Source organism: Callithrix jacchus, chromosome 5 (genome assembly GCF_049354715.1).
Source record: "Callithrix jacchus isolate 240 chromosome 5, calJac240_pri, whole genome shotgun sequence".
Lineage (NCBI taxonomy): Eukaryota > Metazoa > Chordata > Mammalia > Primates > Cebidae > Callithrix > Callithrix jacchus.
Window position 1 is genome coordinate 151,139,823 of NC_133506.1, and position 14,037 is coordinate 151,153,859.

At 39.9% G+C, this 14,037-nt stretch overlaps 1 protein-coding gene across 5 annotated transcripts in view; it reads left to right on the top strand.

The window, feature by feature from the left end:
- Positions 1–14,037, top strand: part of FRY (FRY microtubule binding protein) — a 472,456-nt gene that overhangs the window by 93,360 nt on the left and 365,059 nt on the right. For 4 of the 5 annotated variants that reach the window (XM_054256748.2, XM_078375252.1, XM_078375253.1 and 1 more), the window contains exon 2: positions 7,535–7,707. The exons of the other annotated variant lie outside the window; for it this stretch is intronic. In XM_054256748.2, coding sequence (XP_054112723.2) covers positions 7,535–7,707 — 173 coding nt within the window. The remainder of the gene's footprint in view (positions 1–7,534; positions 7,708–14,037) is intronic. 5 annotated transcript variants of the gene reach the window in all.

Consider the following 14,037-nt stretch of genomic DNA (forward strand, 5'->3'; position numbering starts at 1 on the left):
CCTTTTTAAAAAGTTTTATTTATATATAGTTGACATATAATAAACTGCATATATTTTTACAATTTGATAAGTTGTTTTTTGAGAGAGACTTGCTCTGTTGCCCAGGCTGGAGTGCAGTGGTGGGACCTTGGCTCACTGCAACCTTCATCTCCCTGGTTCAAGTGATTCCCCGACTCAGCCTCCCAAGTAGCTGGGATTACAGGCATGTGCCACCATACCCAGCTAATTTTTCTATTTTTAGTAGAGACGGGGTTTCACCATGTTGGCCAGACTGATCTCGAACTCCTGACCTCAAGTGATCCACCCACCTTGCCTCCCAAAGTGCTGGGATTATAGGTGTGAGCCACCGCACCTGGCAGAAATCAGCAGTATTAATCCTCCCACCTTTTTCTTTTTCAGTGTTATTTTGGCCATTCTTGATCCCTTGCATTTCCATTTGAATTTTTGTATCAGTTTGTAACTTCCTACCAAAAAAAAAATCTGCTAAGATTGAATCTACAGATTAGTTTGTTGTAGCTTAACAATACTGAGTCTTCTGACTGTGAACATATCTCTCCATTTACTTAAATTTTCTGTAATTCCTTTTAGTAATATTATTGTAGTTTTCAATAGACATATCTGTCATGTTTTTGTCAGATTTATTCCTAAATATTTAGTATCTTTATGGCATTAAAACATTTTAATTTTGTTTTTCATTGCTAATATAGAAATACAATTTATTTTTGTGCATTTAGCTTATATCCTGCAGCCTTGCTGAGCTCACTTATTAGTTCTTGTAACGTTTTTATAGGTTCCATTCGATTTTCTACATAGATGATTATTTTATCTGCAAATACAGTTTTATGTCCAATTGGATGCTCTTTATTCTTTTTTTTGCCTGATGACACCATATAGAGCCTTCAGTACAATGTTAATAGAATCAGTAAGAGTAGATGTCCTGCCTTGTTCCTGATCTTAGAAGGAAAGTATTCAGTCTTTCATCGAGTATATCATCTGCAGGCTTTTTGTAAATGCCCTTTATTAGGTTGAGGAAGTTTCCTTGTTCTTACCCTTTTGCGTATCTTTAAAGAGGGAAATGGGCTAACCAGAGGTAGTTAGTTAAGACATAAAAAAGTGCCAAGTCAAAGATGGAATGCTTAAGGAACTAAGCCTCCAAGTAGCCAGATCTGTTGGCAGTCTGAAGCAATAACTCAAAATCGAGATAATGAATATTACCACCGGTCAGTGTCACCAGGAATGAGGAAGAAGACACAGATCAAAAGATGTTTAAGGGATAAAAATGACATGATTTAGACAGAATAATTCCAAGGTTTCTGGTTTGGGTCACTGGGTAAATGTGGTGCCATTTCAGTAAAATAAAAACTTCAGAAATTCAGGAGCTGCACATTTGGAGAAACCAGTTTTATACATGCTGAATTTCCACCAGGGAATAGTCAGTATACAATTAAATATAGATATCCAGGACACTATGGAGAGGCAGGGGGTGGAGCTGGGACTTAGACATCATCAGCTCACAGATGCAAGTTGAAACCACAGATGAGTATGCCTAATGGTGGTGGAGCCACTAATGCACCAGCCTCTCAGTTACAGTGGTCACCTGACAGCCTGGTTTTGGCAACCACATTTCTGAAGTTATACTGTCCTAGTATTTGGATACACAGAAAATCAAATTTTCAATTCTTTTATGAATGCAAATTTAGTTCAATCCCTTAAACAGAAAAATAAGATGTAAACTAACAGTATTTCCACTCATAGACCATGTAGGTGTGTCAGGGGTAGTGTAGAGAGGGAGATTTTTTATGCTGTACCCTCTCACCAAAGAGAGCCACACAAGCCTAGAAAAAGCAAATGTGCCCTTAAGCCTTACCTTAATTTGAGAAAAGGCCAGGCATTTGCTGGCATTTTGCTGGGACTTGCACAATTGAGCAAGGAAGAATGCAAGTATAAATGAAGTTAGATTCAAGCCAGTAAAAACTGGTTCTGAAGCTTTTTAAAAAGGTAAAGTCTGCATGACATTAAAAACTGTGTTAAGAGTCTGCTTCAGCAAATTCCTGTATCACAGTTTCTGGAATAAATAAAGATGGTTTAAGAGAAGGGTTACTTAGTGGAGGTAGAAAATTTTTAATGTCTTACTACATTTTGTTAAGAATTACCAACTTCCTTTAAAAGGTTACAGCCAGTTTTTTAATGCAGACTTCTTTAAAGTCTGCATTATTATCTGGGAGATGTCTGATATGTGTTGGTGTTAAAATATATATTATAAGGCCACTGATTGTTTTTCCTTCAGCCCTCTATTTTCTCAGATTGTCCAGTCTTGTTTTTCCAATGTCCCAATCTGCACGAGATAAGGTCCTGTTGTAGGCACAGGATTGCTGTATTTGTCATTCTGTGCACATTTGGTGCTAATGTCACACCTTAGTGCCTTTGCCCAGGGCCCTCTCATCTGCCTTGCAAACTTACTACTTCTCTGAGAACCCTTTCTTTCCCACCCCTCTCTTCATGAGGAAGAAAATACTAAAACACTGTTTATATCACCTCTGCACGGAGCAGTCACTCTGTATTGCAATAATTTGTTTATTGTTGTTCTTTGCCCCTTTTAGATGAAAAGATTCTGAAGACTAGAGATCTTGAACATAGCATGGTGCCAAACACATAGCAGGCATTCAATAAACTGGCCTGCCAAAGAGAGGGAGGGAGGAAAATAGACTTTTAAGAAGCCCTGAAGAATCTAAGCAGAAGGGACCTGAGACATACATAGGGAGACAAATGAGAAATAATAGTGTCATGAAAGCAAAGAGAACAGAGAATTGTAACAGGGAAAGACTGGTCATTAGTGTTCATTGCTATGGACAGCCAATGAGATACTGAACATCTATGTTGTATTTTTAGGCTCTGTGAAAAGATTTCCTCAGCCATAATCACACCACAGGTAATACTGCAGGCATTGTTACCTATATTGAGCAAAGATGTGTTGGCAACAAGAGGTGGCTGGTGACCTTTTGGAGGGACAAATCATTGACCTGTTTGACTTGGTGATATCCGTCATTCTGATATTCTATACTGTTATTTTTTCCTAGTGGCAAACCCACTGATTACTAGGTCATCTCAGTTCAAAAATAAGAAATGTTTGCAGGATATGCAGTACAGCTGGGTACTAATCTGGTCAATTCATACAGGCCTAACATCTTCTGGGTGGACCATTTCTATGAAGGTGACAGTGAGAAAAATGGTTACAGTTGTAAAATTATATTGTTCTCAGTATAATTGCAGCTATCTCACAACAAGCAAAATAACTCAGTAATTCTATTTAAATGCTGCCAATAGGGCTGGGTGCAGTGGCTCATGTCTATAATCTCAGCCTTTTGGGAGGCCAAGGCAGGAAGATCACTTGAGTCCAGGAGTTCAAGACCAGTCTAGGCAACCCCATCTCTACAGAAAAAAAGCTACCAAGATCCACAAGGAAATCATGGCTACATAGTGAGGAAATGTGTTTTTACAGACTATTTGTACAATCTGAAGGAAAGAAGATTAAAGTTTTATTACCAGGAAGAATAAAATTTTCATGATATTGTAACATTATTTAATATAAAATACACAACTTCTTGAAGGGTAATAAATTGAAATAATTCAAAAGAGTTTAGTATTTTGGATTTATAGGAAAATAGAGACCTTTAAAAACATAATGGTCAGCCAGGCATGGTGGCTTATGCCTGTAATCCCAGCACTTTGAGAGGCTGAGGCAGGAGGATCATTTGAACCCAGGAGTTCGAAGCCAACCTGGGCAACATGGTGAAACTCCATCTTTACCAAAAATGCAAAAATTAGCTGGGCCTGGTGGTGGTGCACACCTGTAGTCCCAGCTACTCGGGTGGCTGAGGTAGGGGGTTTGCTTGAGCCCAGGAGGTGGAGGCCACAGTGAGCCATGATTGCTGCCACTGCACTTGAGCCTGGGTGACAGAGACCCTGTCTCAAAAATAATGATGATAATGGTAATGTCATTAAAATAGAAAATGCCCAATCATGTATTTAAAATTATTTACACTATAAGTTTTAAAATTCCTCTTAGCCCAAAGCCTGTGTCATCATTCTTTTGAACACCTGAAAAAAAAAATTCACTTTGGCCATAACTATACAGAAGGAGAGATGGACTTAACATTGTAATCTGTAAATATTCTCATGTAGACAACCAAGCTAAATATTCTGTGGCTGATTGCTTGTCATTCATGTGGCAGCCAATTTAAATATTTTGAAAGAATGATTTGCTTTACTTTTTTTATGTTCACAGATTTAATACTACTTTTGAATTAATAAAAGTTGTTCCTTGTTTACATTGCTCTAATATTTTAACAAGAGAAAATTCAGGTTGTTCTCACTTTTCTGCATTGAAGAAGTGTATTAAATGAGCTAGATTCCCATCTGTTTCTATTCTCTCTAAGGGGAAAATGAGTTAGGCAGGAGAGAGGTGAAGTTGGACACATCAGGAACTCCTCTTGCCTCTCTTAAGTCATTTAATTTTTAGAGGTTTAGAGGACTTGATATACCTCTGAAGTAGGGTAGAGGATTTTTTTTCAAAATTATAATTTAAATGTCAGGAATACATAATACTTGTATCTAAAATGCATTTTAGTGTGAAAAGCCTCAACATGGTTACTTTATTAGTAATGCAAATACTCTGGCAAAAATGTGAATTTTCCTGCTTTCCTCTTTCATTCTGTGAATCTCAAAAACCTCCTGACAACAGGGCAAATCTAATTAAATGAGCCAGACCATTCCTCAATCTGGTGGAATGATGTTGGTGAAGTGCGAATCTGCTGGAAACCAATAATTTTTTTTTTTTTTTTTTTTTGAGACGGAGTCTTGTTCTGTCACCAGGCTGGAGTGCAATGGCATGATCTCAGCTCACTGCATCCTCCGCCTCCCGGGTTCAAGCGATTCTCCTGCCTCAGCCTCCCAAGTAGCTGGGACTACAGGTGTGTGCCACCACACCCAGCTAATTTTTGTATTTTTAGTAGAGACAGGGTTTCACCATGTTGGCCAGGATGGTCTCTATCTCTTGACCTTATGATCCACCCGACTCGGCCACCCAAATTCTGGGATTACAGGTGCGAGACACCAAACCCAGCCCCAATAATTGTTTTTAGAAAAGTGGAGAAAGACTTTTAATTCCTTTTAGATATTATACACATTTAACAATTGTTAGGTGGTATAGTTTAAGGCATGAACTTGAATGTGAACTTTGGAGTTAGTGAAAACTTGGGTTCAAATCTTCTCTCCACTAATTTCTATGTGTTTGACTCTGTCTCAGCATCTTCATTTATAAAATAGAGTGATTAGGAGGAATCAATGAGATAATGCATGCCAAAGGCTTAGCGCAGAATCTGGCCAGTTTTAAGCCTGCAGTAAATGATGGCTGTTATTATAATGCATTCCAGATGCATATGTACTTCATTCTGTGTTTTCAGCTGGACTCAAAGACAAAGAAAGGTATACGATGCAGGCATACCTGGTGTACACTCTGTGTGATAATAATACCTGTCCTTAGAGACTTCTGTTTCATCTCATACATGCTCTTATTTGGGGCCATCATAGTAGTGTGATCGAGAAAGACACAGTCACCAAATAGCTTGAGCTTCTGCTTTGCCAATTGCTGAATTTCTCCCAGTTAGTACCAGTCTTTTGTGCCCTAGGATTTTAAATTGCTTTATATTTGAAAATTAAACATTTCTTGAAGTTTCGGTTTTAGGAATGTATATTTTTTCTTCCTTTTATATCATTATCTCAAACTTTTAAAAATGCTTTTTCTTTATATTTCCTTACTAGAAAAAAATGTGTTTTTATTAGGGTGAGGGAGATTGAGGCAGTCTCATTCTAAAACCTTTTAGAAATGGTCTTATACAACTTACTCATTGTTTTGAAGTTCATGATACATTTCAACTTGACAAAGTTCTAAGTCCTGGGAGGGAAGTTACAGGAAGTTATAAGTACAGATGATTCTCAGAATTGGTGAAATAACTTAATAATCTAATATATAAACATGATTTATGGATTTATAATTATAATTGCCAGATTATAATGGCAACTCTCAACTGGCATAAGAAAAAAACACTTTTCTTTCCAGAAAATCAGTTGTGATTTGGAGACCTGATGCTGAAAGGGCATAAGGAGAACAAAACTTGTGTTAATGTGGAAGTACATCCTCAATTTGGTAAACAGAACCAACACCTAAATATCAACAAATATTGAAATATACTTGGCATCTAGGAAGCCAAAATAAACAGTGACTTGTGAAATGACCCCAAGCCCCTTATAATGTTATGTATCTATTGATCCCAGGCACTGGGAAGAGAAAGGTAGATTTCATCTTCTTACATTGCAACCAGACAAAACACAAACGGGGTATATGTGTGTATGTGACAGAGAGATTGCCGATGGACACAGGCACAGTCTTGAGGCATGGCTGGGGAGAATGAATTATAGAGTGATGATTTCTGCACAGTTAACGAAAAAAGTGCGGAACATTTCCACATAAATAGAGCAAAGGGGAAGGGAACAGAGAACATAAAAATGCAAAATCCGGGAGAGAGAGAGAGAGAAAGAAACTGGGTGACAGAACAAGATGGAATCTTGAGTGTAGAAATGCTGGTTTTTCTTAGACCACCAAACCCATTACTATTTTAGTTGAAAGCTAGGCAGAATCCCCTCAAGGATAGTAACATTGACTTTTTATTAGTGAATGGAGGCAGTGATTAATTCTATGGCTAAGGCTTGTTTTCTAGACCTCTGACCCCACTGCCAGTCAGTGGGAACTTCTGGAGAAGCTATCTGCCAGCTGGAGCACTGGATGGAAGGGGTGGGTGGGGAGCAACAGTGGGTTCCCGGCACTGCTGCCTGGCACACACCCACTGCTGGTTCCTTCCTGGTCATCACCTCTTTCAGCCAAATTCCAGTTGGCAGTCAGCCAAATAAGACACTGAATAAAGAAGGATGTTCGTTCTGTGTTATGTGTATAGTTTGAAACTTAAAGGTACAAGGGAATGTAAAAATGCTTCCCCAAAACTGTTTAAAATCTGTAAGAGTTTGGGAAATGATACAAAAAATTAGACTTGAAATTTGCATAGGCATTTATTCTTGAATAGTGCACTGTGTTTGTTTTATGGTGTTGCACCCATGAAGCAGAGATTTCATGCAGCAACCATTATACCACTTTTGTTACCATCCACCCTGAATCACATCTGTTCAAATTCCCCAGTCTTCTGCACCTAATTTTTTTTTTTTTTTGATCTCTCCTCCCCTGTGCTGCTAACTGTAGAAAGGAGGGGCTACTTAGTAATTCTACACCTGTTCACGTCCACGCCTATGAACTTGCCAAGCTTCCCAAACAAGTGCAGAGTAAAGCATGAGAACATCGGAGTCCAGGGTGGCGGCGGCTCGGTGGCTGTGACGGTGGCTGCCACTGGGTTTGCTTTTTGGATTTTTGTTCAGTCTCTAATGTATCCCCCACAATGGCAGTTGATGACAGCAATTTATATTCCAGAACGAAGAACAAACTAAATTCATCTCAAAATGATTATAAATCATCAAGACGGAGTAGCCTGCCACCTGAACTACTCATAGGAAATGACATTAGAGGAAGACTTCAAAGAAACATTAAGAACTTTGATCCGATTCATCTGAGGCACCCAAAGAAGAGACCATCCATATTTCCAGGTAGGAATTGTTTAAATTTATACCATCCAGTTGAAGCAAAGCCACACACACACACTTACACACACACACACACAGAGAGAGAGAGAGAGAGAGAGACTAAACATTTCCTTTGTTGCAATCAGATGTTTGTTTAAAATTAAGTTTGGTTACATTTGAAGACTTTAAGTGAATAAACATGTTTGAATATAAAAGAAGAATTCCTTGATCTGAAAGCACCCTACTTTCTTCCTTTTTTTTTTATTGATTGTAATATCTTTAAGAATCTGTAAATAGGCAGCTATTTTATTACTTTTTGGCGTCAGCAGGACAGTGGAACTGCTTTGCTTGCAGTCCTGAAGAATTCCATTGCTGTATTTTATTCTCCGGCATATTTCTTTTTGCAAGATTATTGGATTGTTGAGTGAAGTTGATGTTTGTGTGCACCAGAAATTAGCACCATTAAATACTCCAATGCATGCTTCAAATTCCTGTCTTGCATCAGAGCCTAAAACCATTTGTAGTAAAAAGCTCAATTAAACAGTGTGGATGGTGAAATGTATTAAGAGCGCAGGAGACACATGGATTTCAGTCTTGATAAAGGAACTCTGATGTCTGCCCCAGCTGTTTATGTGTGGGTATTACAGATTTGTAGATTGTCAGAGATACCTGTGACTGCAAACCTTGACTGAGCTATGTAAGTGATCACTAGAGAGTATGAATTATATAGTCAATTTTGTTTCAATACCATTTGCTTTAGAATTTCCAGGAAAAACTGAAAAGTGGCCTTTTTGTTATGGCTGATTGATTTATTGGAGCTTTCTTTAAGGGAGACAGGTGAGACTAAATTATTTTTCGGTTTTCTGTATTTATAGAGTTAACCCAACACTTGAGGGCTAACTCTATGAATGTAGAATACCAAAAAATAATTTAGTTGAGTTTTACTTAATAAAAATTATAAGGACTCCCCAAACAGCTGACTCTATACTGCTTTTGGAAAGTGAAAAGATGAAGATGATTTAGAGATATGGGACCCAAGGCCACGAGCTAAAAATTATATTTCTTAAGGAAGCTATTTTAATAAATGTCTTCAGCGATATTACCCTAGTGTCACACTCTTCTGCAGAAGAGAAGCAAAACTCAGCTGGAATGGGCCAGAAGGTGTAAGTGTGTTAGGGGGAAGGTAAGGGGGATGATATGAAAAGTGCTGGAAAGAGGAGCATTTGGCTACCTGAAGTATTTCACAGAACACAGTCACTTTCTGCCTGTTCACTTGGATCTCCTGAGGGTACCAAGGAGCTCAGGCTTGCTGTGTTTCCTAAAACTGCGTGGTACGACGTACTTTCCGACGAGTTGGTTCACTAGCCCTTCTTCCAGCAGCTCCTTGCTGGGCAGTTCTTCACCCTCTGCTTTTTCTTCTCTTGCTTTATTCTTTGGCTAATTGTTTCTGGATTCAAGTACGTTGTCATTCATCCTGCTTTTCTCTTCCACCACCAACGTAGCTGCACCCCCATGCTTCATGAAGCTGCCTTCTTTCCAAACAAGTGGATCCAGGGGAGCACCTCACTCCTGTAGCCAGGATTCCTGCTTTGACCTCTCGTTCGAAAGGTCACGCGGCCCTGGCTGGTAGCTCCAGCCACAAACTTATGAGAAGACCTCTTGGCTTGAATCTTACATAAGTTGTTCTTTCTAAGACTTGAGTTGACATAATTAATTTGACAAGGTGGAGTCGTGAAAAGAGCACTGAACTTCAGGGAGCTGAGTTCTATTCTAGACTGTGTCCTTAACTGCCTGTGTGTGTTCTCCAGGCCACCTCACTGACCCCTGTGACCCTCAAGCTATACCACTTGTTTCTGCTCTTTCTGTCCCTAGTACTCTCCTTGGGGACAGCAGCAGGAGAGGGACCCTTTCCACCCCTCTCCCAACGTCTCCACCAGGGTCTCCAGTGGACAAGTTAGTGAGCCATATATCCAAACTTTGTGCAGTACTTACTGGCTACTTGATTTCTAAATCCCCTGCTACCTAAACCATGACTCTGCCATCTGTCAGGCAGGTTTCACTAACTGGTTTTTACAGTGGATGATTTAGAAACTCTACTGGTCCATCAGTCCTGCCACAGTGCCTACGTACCACCTGAAAACAGAAACATACACAGAATGTGATATCCATTCCCATTCTGCCTATGCATTGGCACATAAAGAGTAGGCATAATAGTTGTGGAACCCAATGATCAGAGAAATTAAACACATCTCAAAATTAATAAACATGAAAACTAGGACTCAGACCTTGGTCTGTTGACTCCACCACTGAAGCTGTTTCCAGTCTGTTCCACTTTACTCCATTGTCAGCTGTTATCATTTGTCTGATGAGATTCAAGACTTGGAGACATGTCAGTGTGCCAGTCAGCTTTCACTCTGACCCTTGTATACATACAGACAACTTTATCCTCTGCCTGAAGTCTCATATTTTCAATCCTGCACCAAATTATTGATTGATTCATTGATCATTCATTCACAAAATATTCATTTGGTTCTTATACTGTGTTAGGGATATAACTTCAAGGATCTAACTGCCTATTACCCTTTTGTTCTTTTTACCCATTGTTCTTCTCAGGACCGTCTCACACTGCAGACAGTTACCTAAAATGCATATCCACATGTCTTATTCTCTTGCTTAAAATTCCTCAAGGTTACAGCTGCTCTTAGGATGAAGCCTAAACTCTTTTAATGTGCAAATTCTGGCCACTGCTCCCATCCCTAGCCTCTTCCAGTCCTCCTTCCCCTTGTGTTCCAACAAACTCAGCCACCTTCAGATCTCCATGGCCCTTCACATTTGCAATTCCTGGGTAAGTATTATATATCCTACCCGAACAGTTTTACCCAACCAATTTCTACGTTGGCTTTGGGGGTCAGCTTGATTTCCCCTCTTCCAGGAAGTTTTCTTGACCCCAGTGTTTGGGTTGGGTCCTTTCTTCATCCTTCTCGGTAACACCTGGACTTTTCCCTATCGTAGCACTTATCATACTACATGGTCATTGTCTGTTTACTTCTCCATGTCTCCCACTTGCCAGTGACCCAGGAACCATATCAGTCTTGTTAACCATTGTATACCTAGTACCTATCACAATGCCAGGTACACAGTGTGCATTCAATAAATATTTATTCAGTTGACTCAAATCTCACTGAATGGAATTAACTCCTGGTGTGCCTTGTGTGCTCTGGCTTCTTCCAGACTCTGTCCATGCCATTCTCCGTCACCTTCCAACATGCAGAAACACACACGTATATATACACACAGCCTTGCATTTCTGTTATGCCCGTTCTTCCATTCTTCACCTGGTTAAAGGCCAAATTCTAGGCTTCCATCTTCTTCCTCTAATCTCTTTTAGTTCTCTTTTATGCCAGTCACCTCTTTGGCCTCAGGGCTGCATTGTAGTAACTTTATGTTTGTATGGAAAGTCTTTGAAAACAGAGTATCTCATTTACTTCTTTGAATGACTCCTTTGTCTAGGAGGGGGGAGATTGCACAAAGTAGGTGTCCTATCAATATTTAGTGGTTAATTAACTGATTTCCTATGAAGCTGTGTCAACTCCATGGAGACTATCTGATTCTGGCTACAAGAATTAGTTGGTAGATAGAGATTGCCAAAGGGAAAGGTCTTTATACTGATTTTCATAACAATCTGAACTCCTGGTAGGGGAAAATGCAGGCATGGCTTATCTTAGTGTGTCATTCCTTCACTGTTAGGATTCTACAATGAATGAAGAGTAGGCATAATAGATGCTGGATACAATTCTAGGCCTTGGAAAGAGAGCAGAAAACCAGACTGTTTCTGGTTTAGGCTGATAGGAAAGAATTTTCCTAGCATTGTACCTTGCGTATTGCACACCTCAATAAATACCTCCAGAATAAAGGAATGAATGACCCTCATGGTCCCAGCAATGGATCTTTAAAAAATAAATCAATATATATATATTTCTTGAGACGGGAGTCTCACTCTGTCACCTGGCTAGAGTACAATGGCAAGATCTTGGCTCACTGCAACCTCCGTCTCCCCGGTTGAAGGGATGCTCCTGCCTCAGCCTCCTGAGGAGCTGGGACTACAGGCGTACGTCACCACGTCCAGCTAATTTTTGTATTTTTATAGAGAAGGGGATTCCCCATGTTGGCCAGGTTAGTCTTGATCTCTTGACCTTGTGATCCGCCCACCTCGGCCTCCCAAAGTGTTGAGATTACAGGCGTGAACCACCGCACCCAGACAGAAACCAATATATTTTAAAGTCATATTTATATAAATACAAAACATCAAAAACTGACATTTTGTTTTTCGTTAAAAAAGCCCAACAATAAAATGTTGGTGTGAATTATTTGGCTGAGGTTTTATGGTCTGGATCTTAAGAGACCAGGCGTTAAGAGTCTAGACCTCTGAAGCAAACAGGCAGCCTGGTTTCCCCCAACTTCTGAAAGAACTCCAGCAGCTGAGTTCACAGTAGTGGGCCTGGCTTGGTTTAAGGAAGCAAAAGGCAGAGAGAGAAGTGGTCCTGACACACACCATGTCCACAGCCATGTCAGATTAAAATGAGCACCTCAAAAAAAGTGGGGCTTGGGCACCAGGTGTGATGGGTTGTTCATTCAGCACTCTTAAGCCAACAAGTTGGGGTGTTTAATCAGCTAGTTCTTAAAATACCATTCTGATTTTTACAATCATCTGTTGTGAAAAGCAAAGAACCATCTGATTGGAGGAAACCGGCAGTTCCAGGTACTTCCTTGTTGCTTAGTCAGAGGACAAGTGTGATGGGGACTGTTCACAGCCAAGAGGAGTGAGCCCCCGCCAGGACTCACATGGCAGGAATACCAGCCTGTAGGCTAACGTTGCTTCTCATTTTTAAGCCAAAATTCTATTCCTAACACAAGTTTTGTTTTTTTTTCAAATCCACAATCTAAAAAAGTTACTTAAAATTTTTTTAAATAATGAAATGGATTTTGAGCATTTCTAAAGTTAGACTGCTATGTTTGTGTTTTTTTTTCCCACGTGTAGGTTTTTATTGGAAACAAAAAGTAGTCATAGGACCAGTGGTGGCTAGATGCTTTCTGGCCTTCATTAGGGTGAACAGCCTCTGTAGAGGAGCTATGAAGATGGAGGCTGGTCTGGGTTCCCTCCTCAGAGCCTCCTCATCACAGGCACAGTGACGGCACTCAGTGATTAGGCGTGTCTCCTTAAGTGTTATGTTCTCTGTTAGAATTCTGTCATTCCGGAAGCCTGCAGACAGCTGTGTTTGATAACATTTCAGTGGGGCCTTCAGGAAACATGCAGAACCTATGGTCAGACCACCCATGGACACGTGTTGTGAAAAGAGCTCCTCCTGAGATTGTATTCAGTGGTCTTAGGTTGCGAATGGGCTCAGTTTGTGAGGACAGGAACTGTGTCTCCTACACCGTGGTATTCCCCACAACCCTTGGCACAGGGTTAGGTGCTTAAGAGCTGGTGAAGTCATTAGGCAAGGTGGAAGATGATGTGCAAGAAGTGTGTCACAGCCACTCCGCTGGCCACACCCCTGCCCATCTGGTCACGTAACTTCCTTAAATAGCGCTTCTCTGGCAGGCCTTGCTCAGGGCCAAAGCCAGGGGAGCCTCAGAGACAAGAGTTTGAACACTTCCCCTCATGAAAGGACTTCAGCCCAAGGGTTGCGCAAAGTCACTATCTGCTTTGCAATTTGTTCAAGTTCTGATCCCCCATCTTACTAAACATATAATCCAGGATAAGCCACTGGCTCTCTCAGAACCTGTTTCTTCATCTGTGAAATGGGAATGCAAACACCAATTTCATCAGCTTTATTTTTTTTATTTTTTTCTTCATTTTTTTACTGTTGCGAAGTGCCCAATAATTTCCACCAGCTGTCTTAAACCCAAATGAGATAATGCATAACTACAAAATGACATACAAATGAGGTTGACTGTACTATTCTTATTCCTTGGTGGCACTAAAGGTTTTGTTTTTCGTAATTAGTACTTGTTCTTAGAATGTGTGGGTAGCAGATGCAATTGGAACCCTTTTGCAACTCTTCATGGTTGGAAAGTTATCTCAAGTTGTTAATCAGATCCTCTGCTAATGCAAATTCTATATAATGAGACACTGCTAAACACACATTAATTTTAAATTTCTCATTAAAAAGGATGACATAGAAACCCTTCTTTGAAGTAAATATAGATGTATTTTCTCAAAGTAAATCATTAAACTTAAGGGCTTTGTCATGTGAGGCCTCTGAAAATTGTACAATATTAGAAACATCAATGTCTGTGTTTAATAAACTTACTGGTAACCTTACTGTGTTTAATGTCTCTGGCTAATTTTGT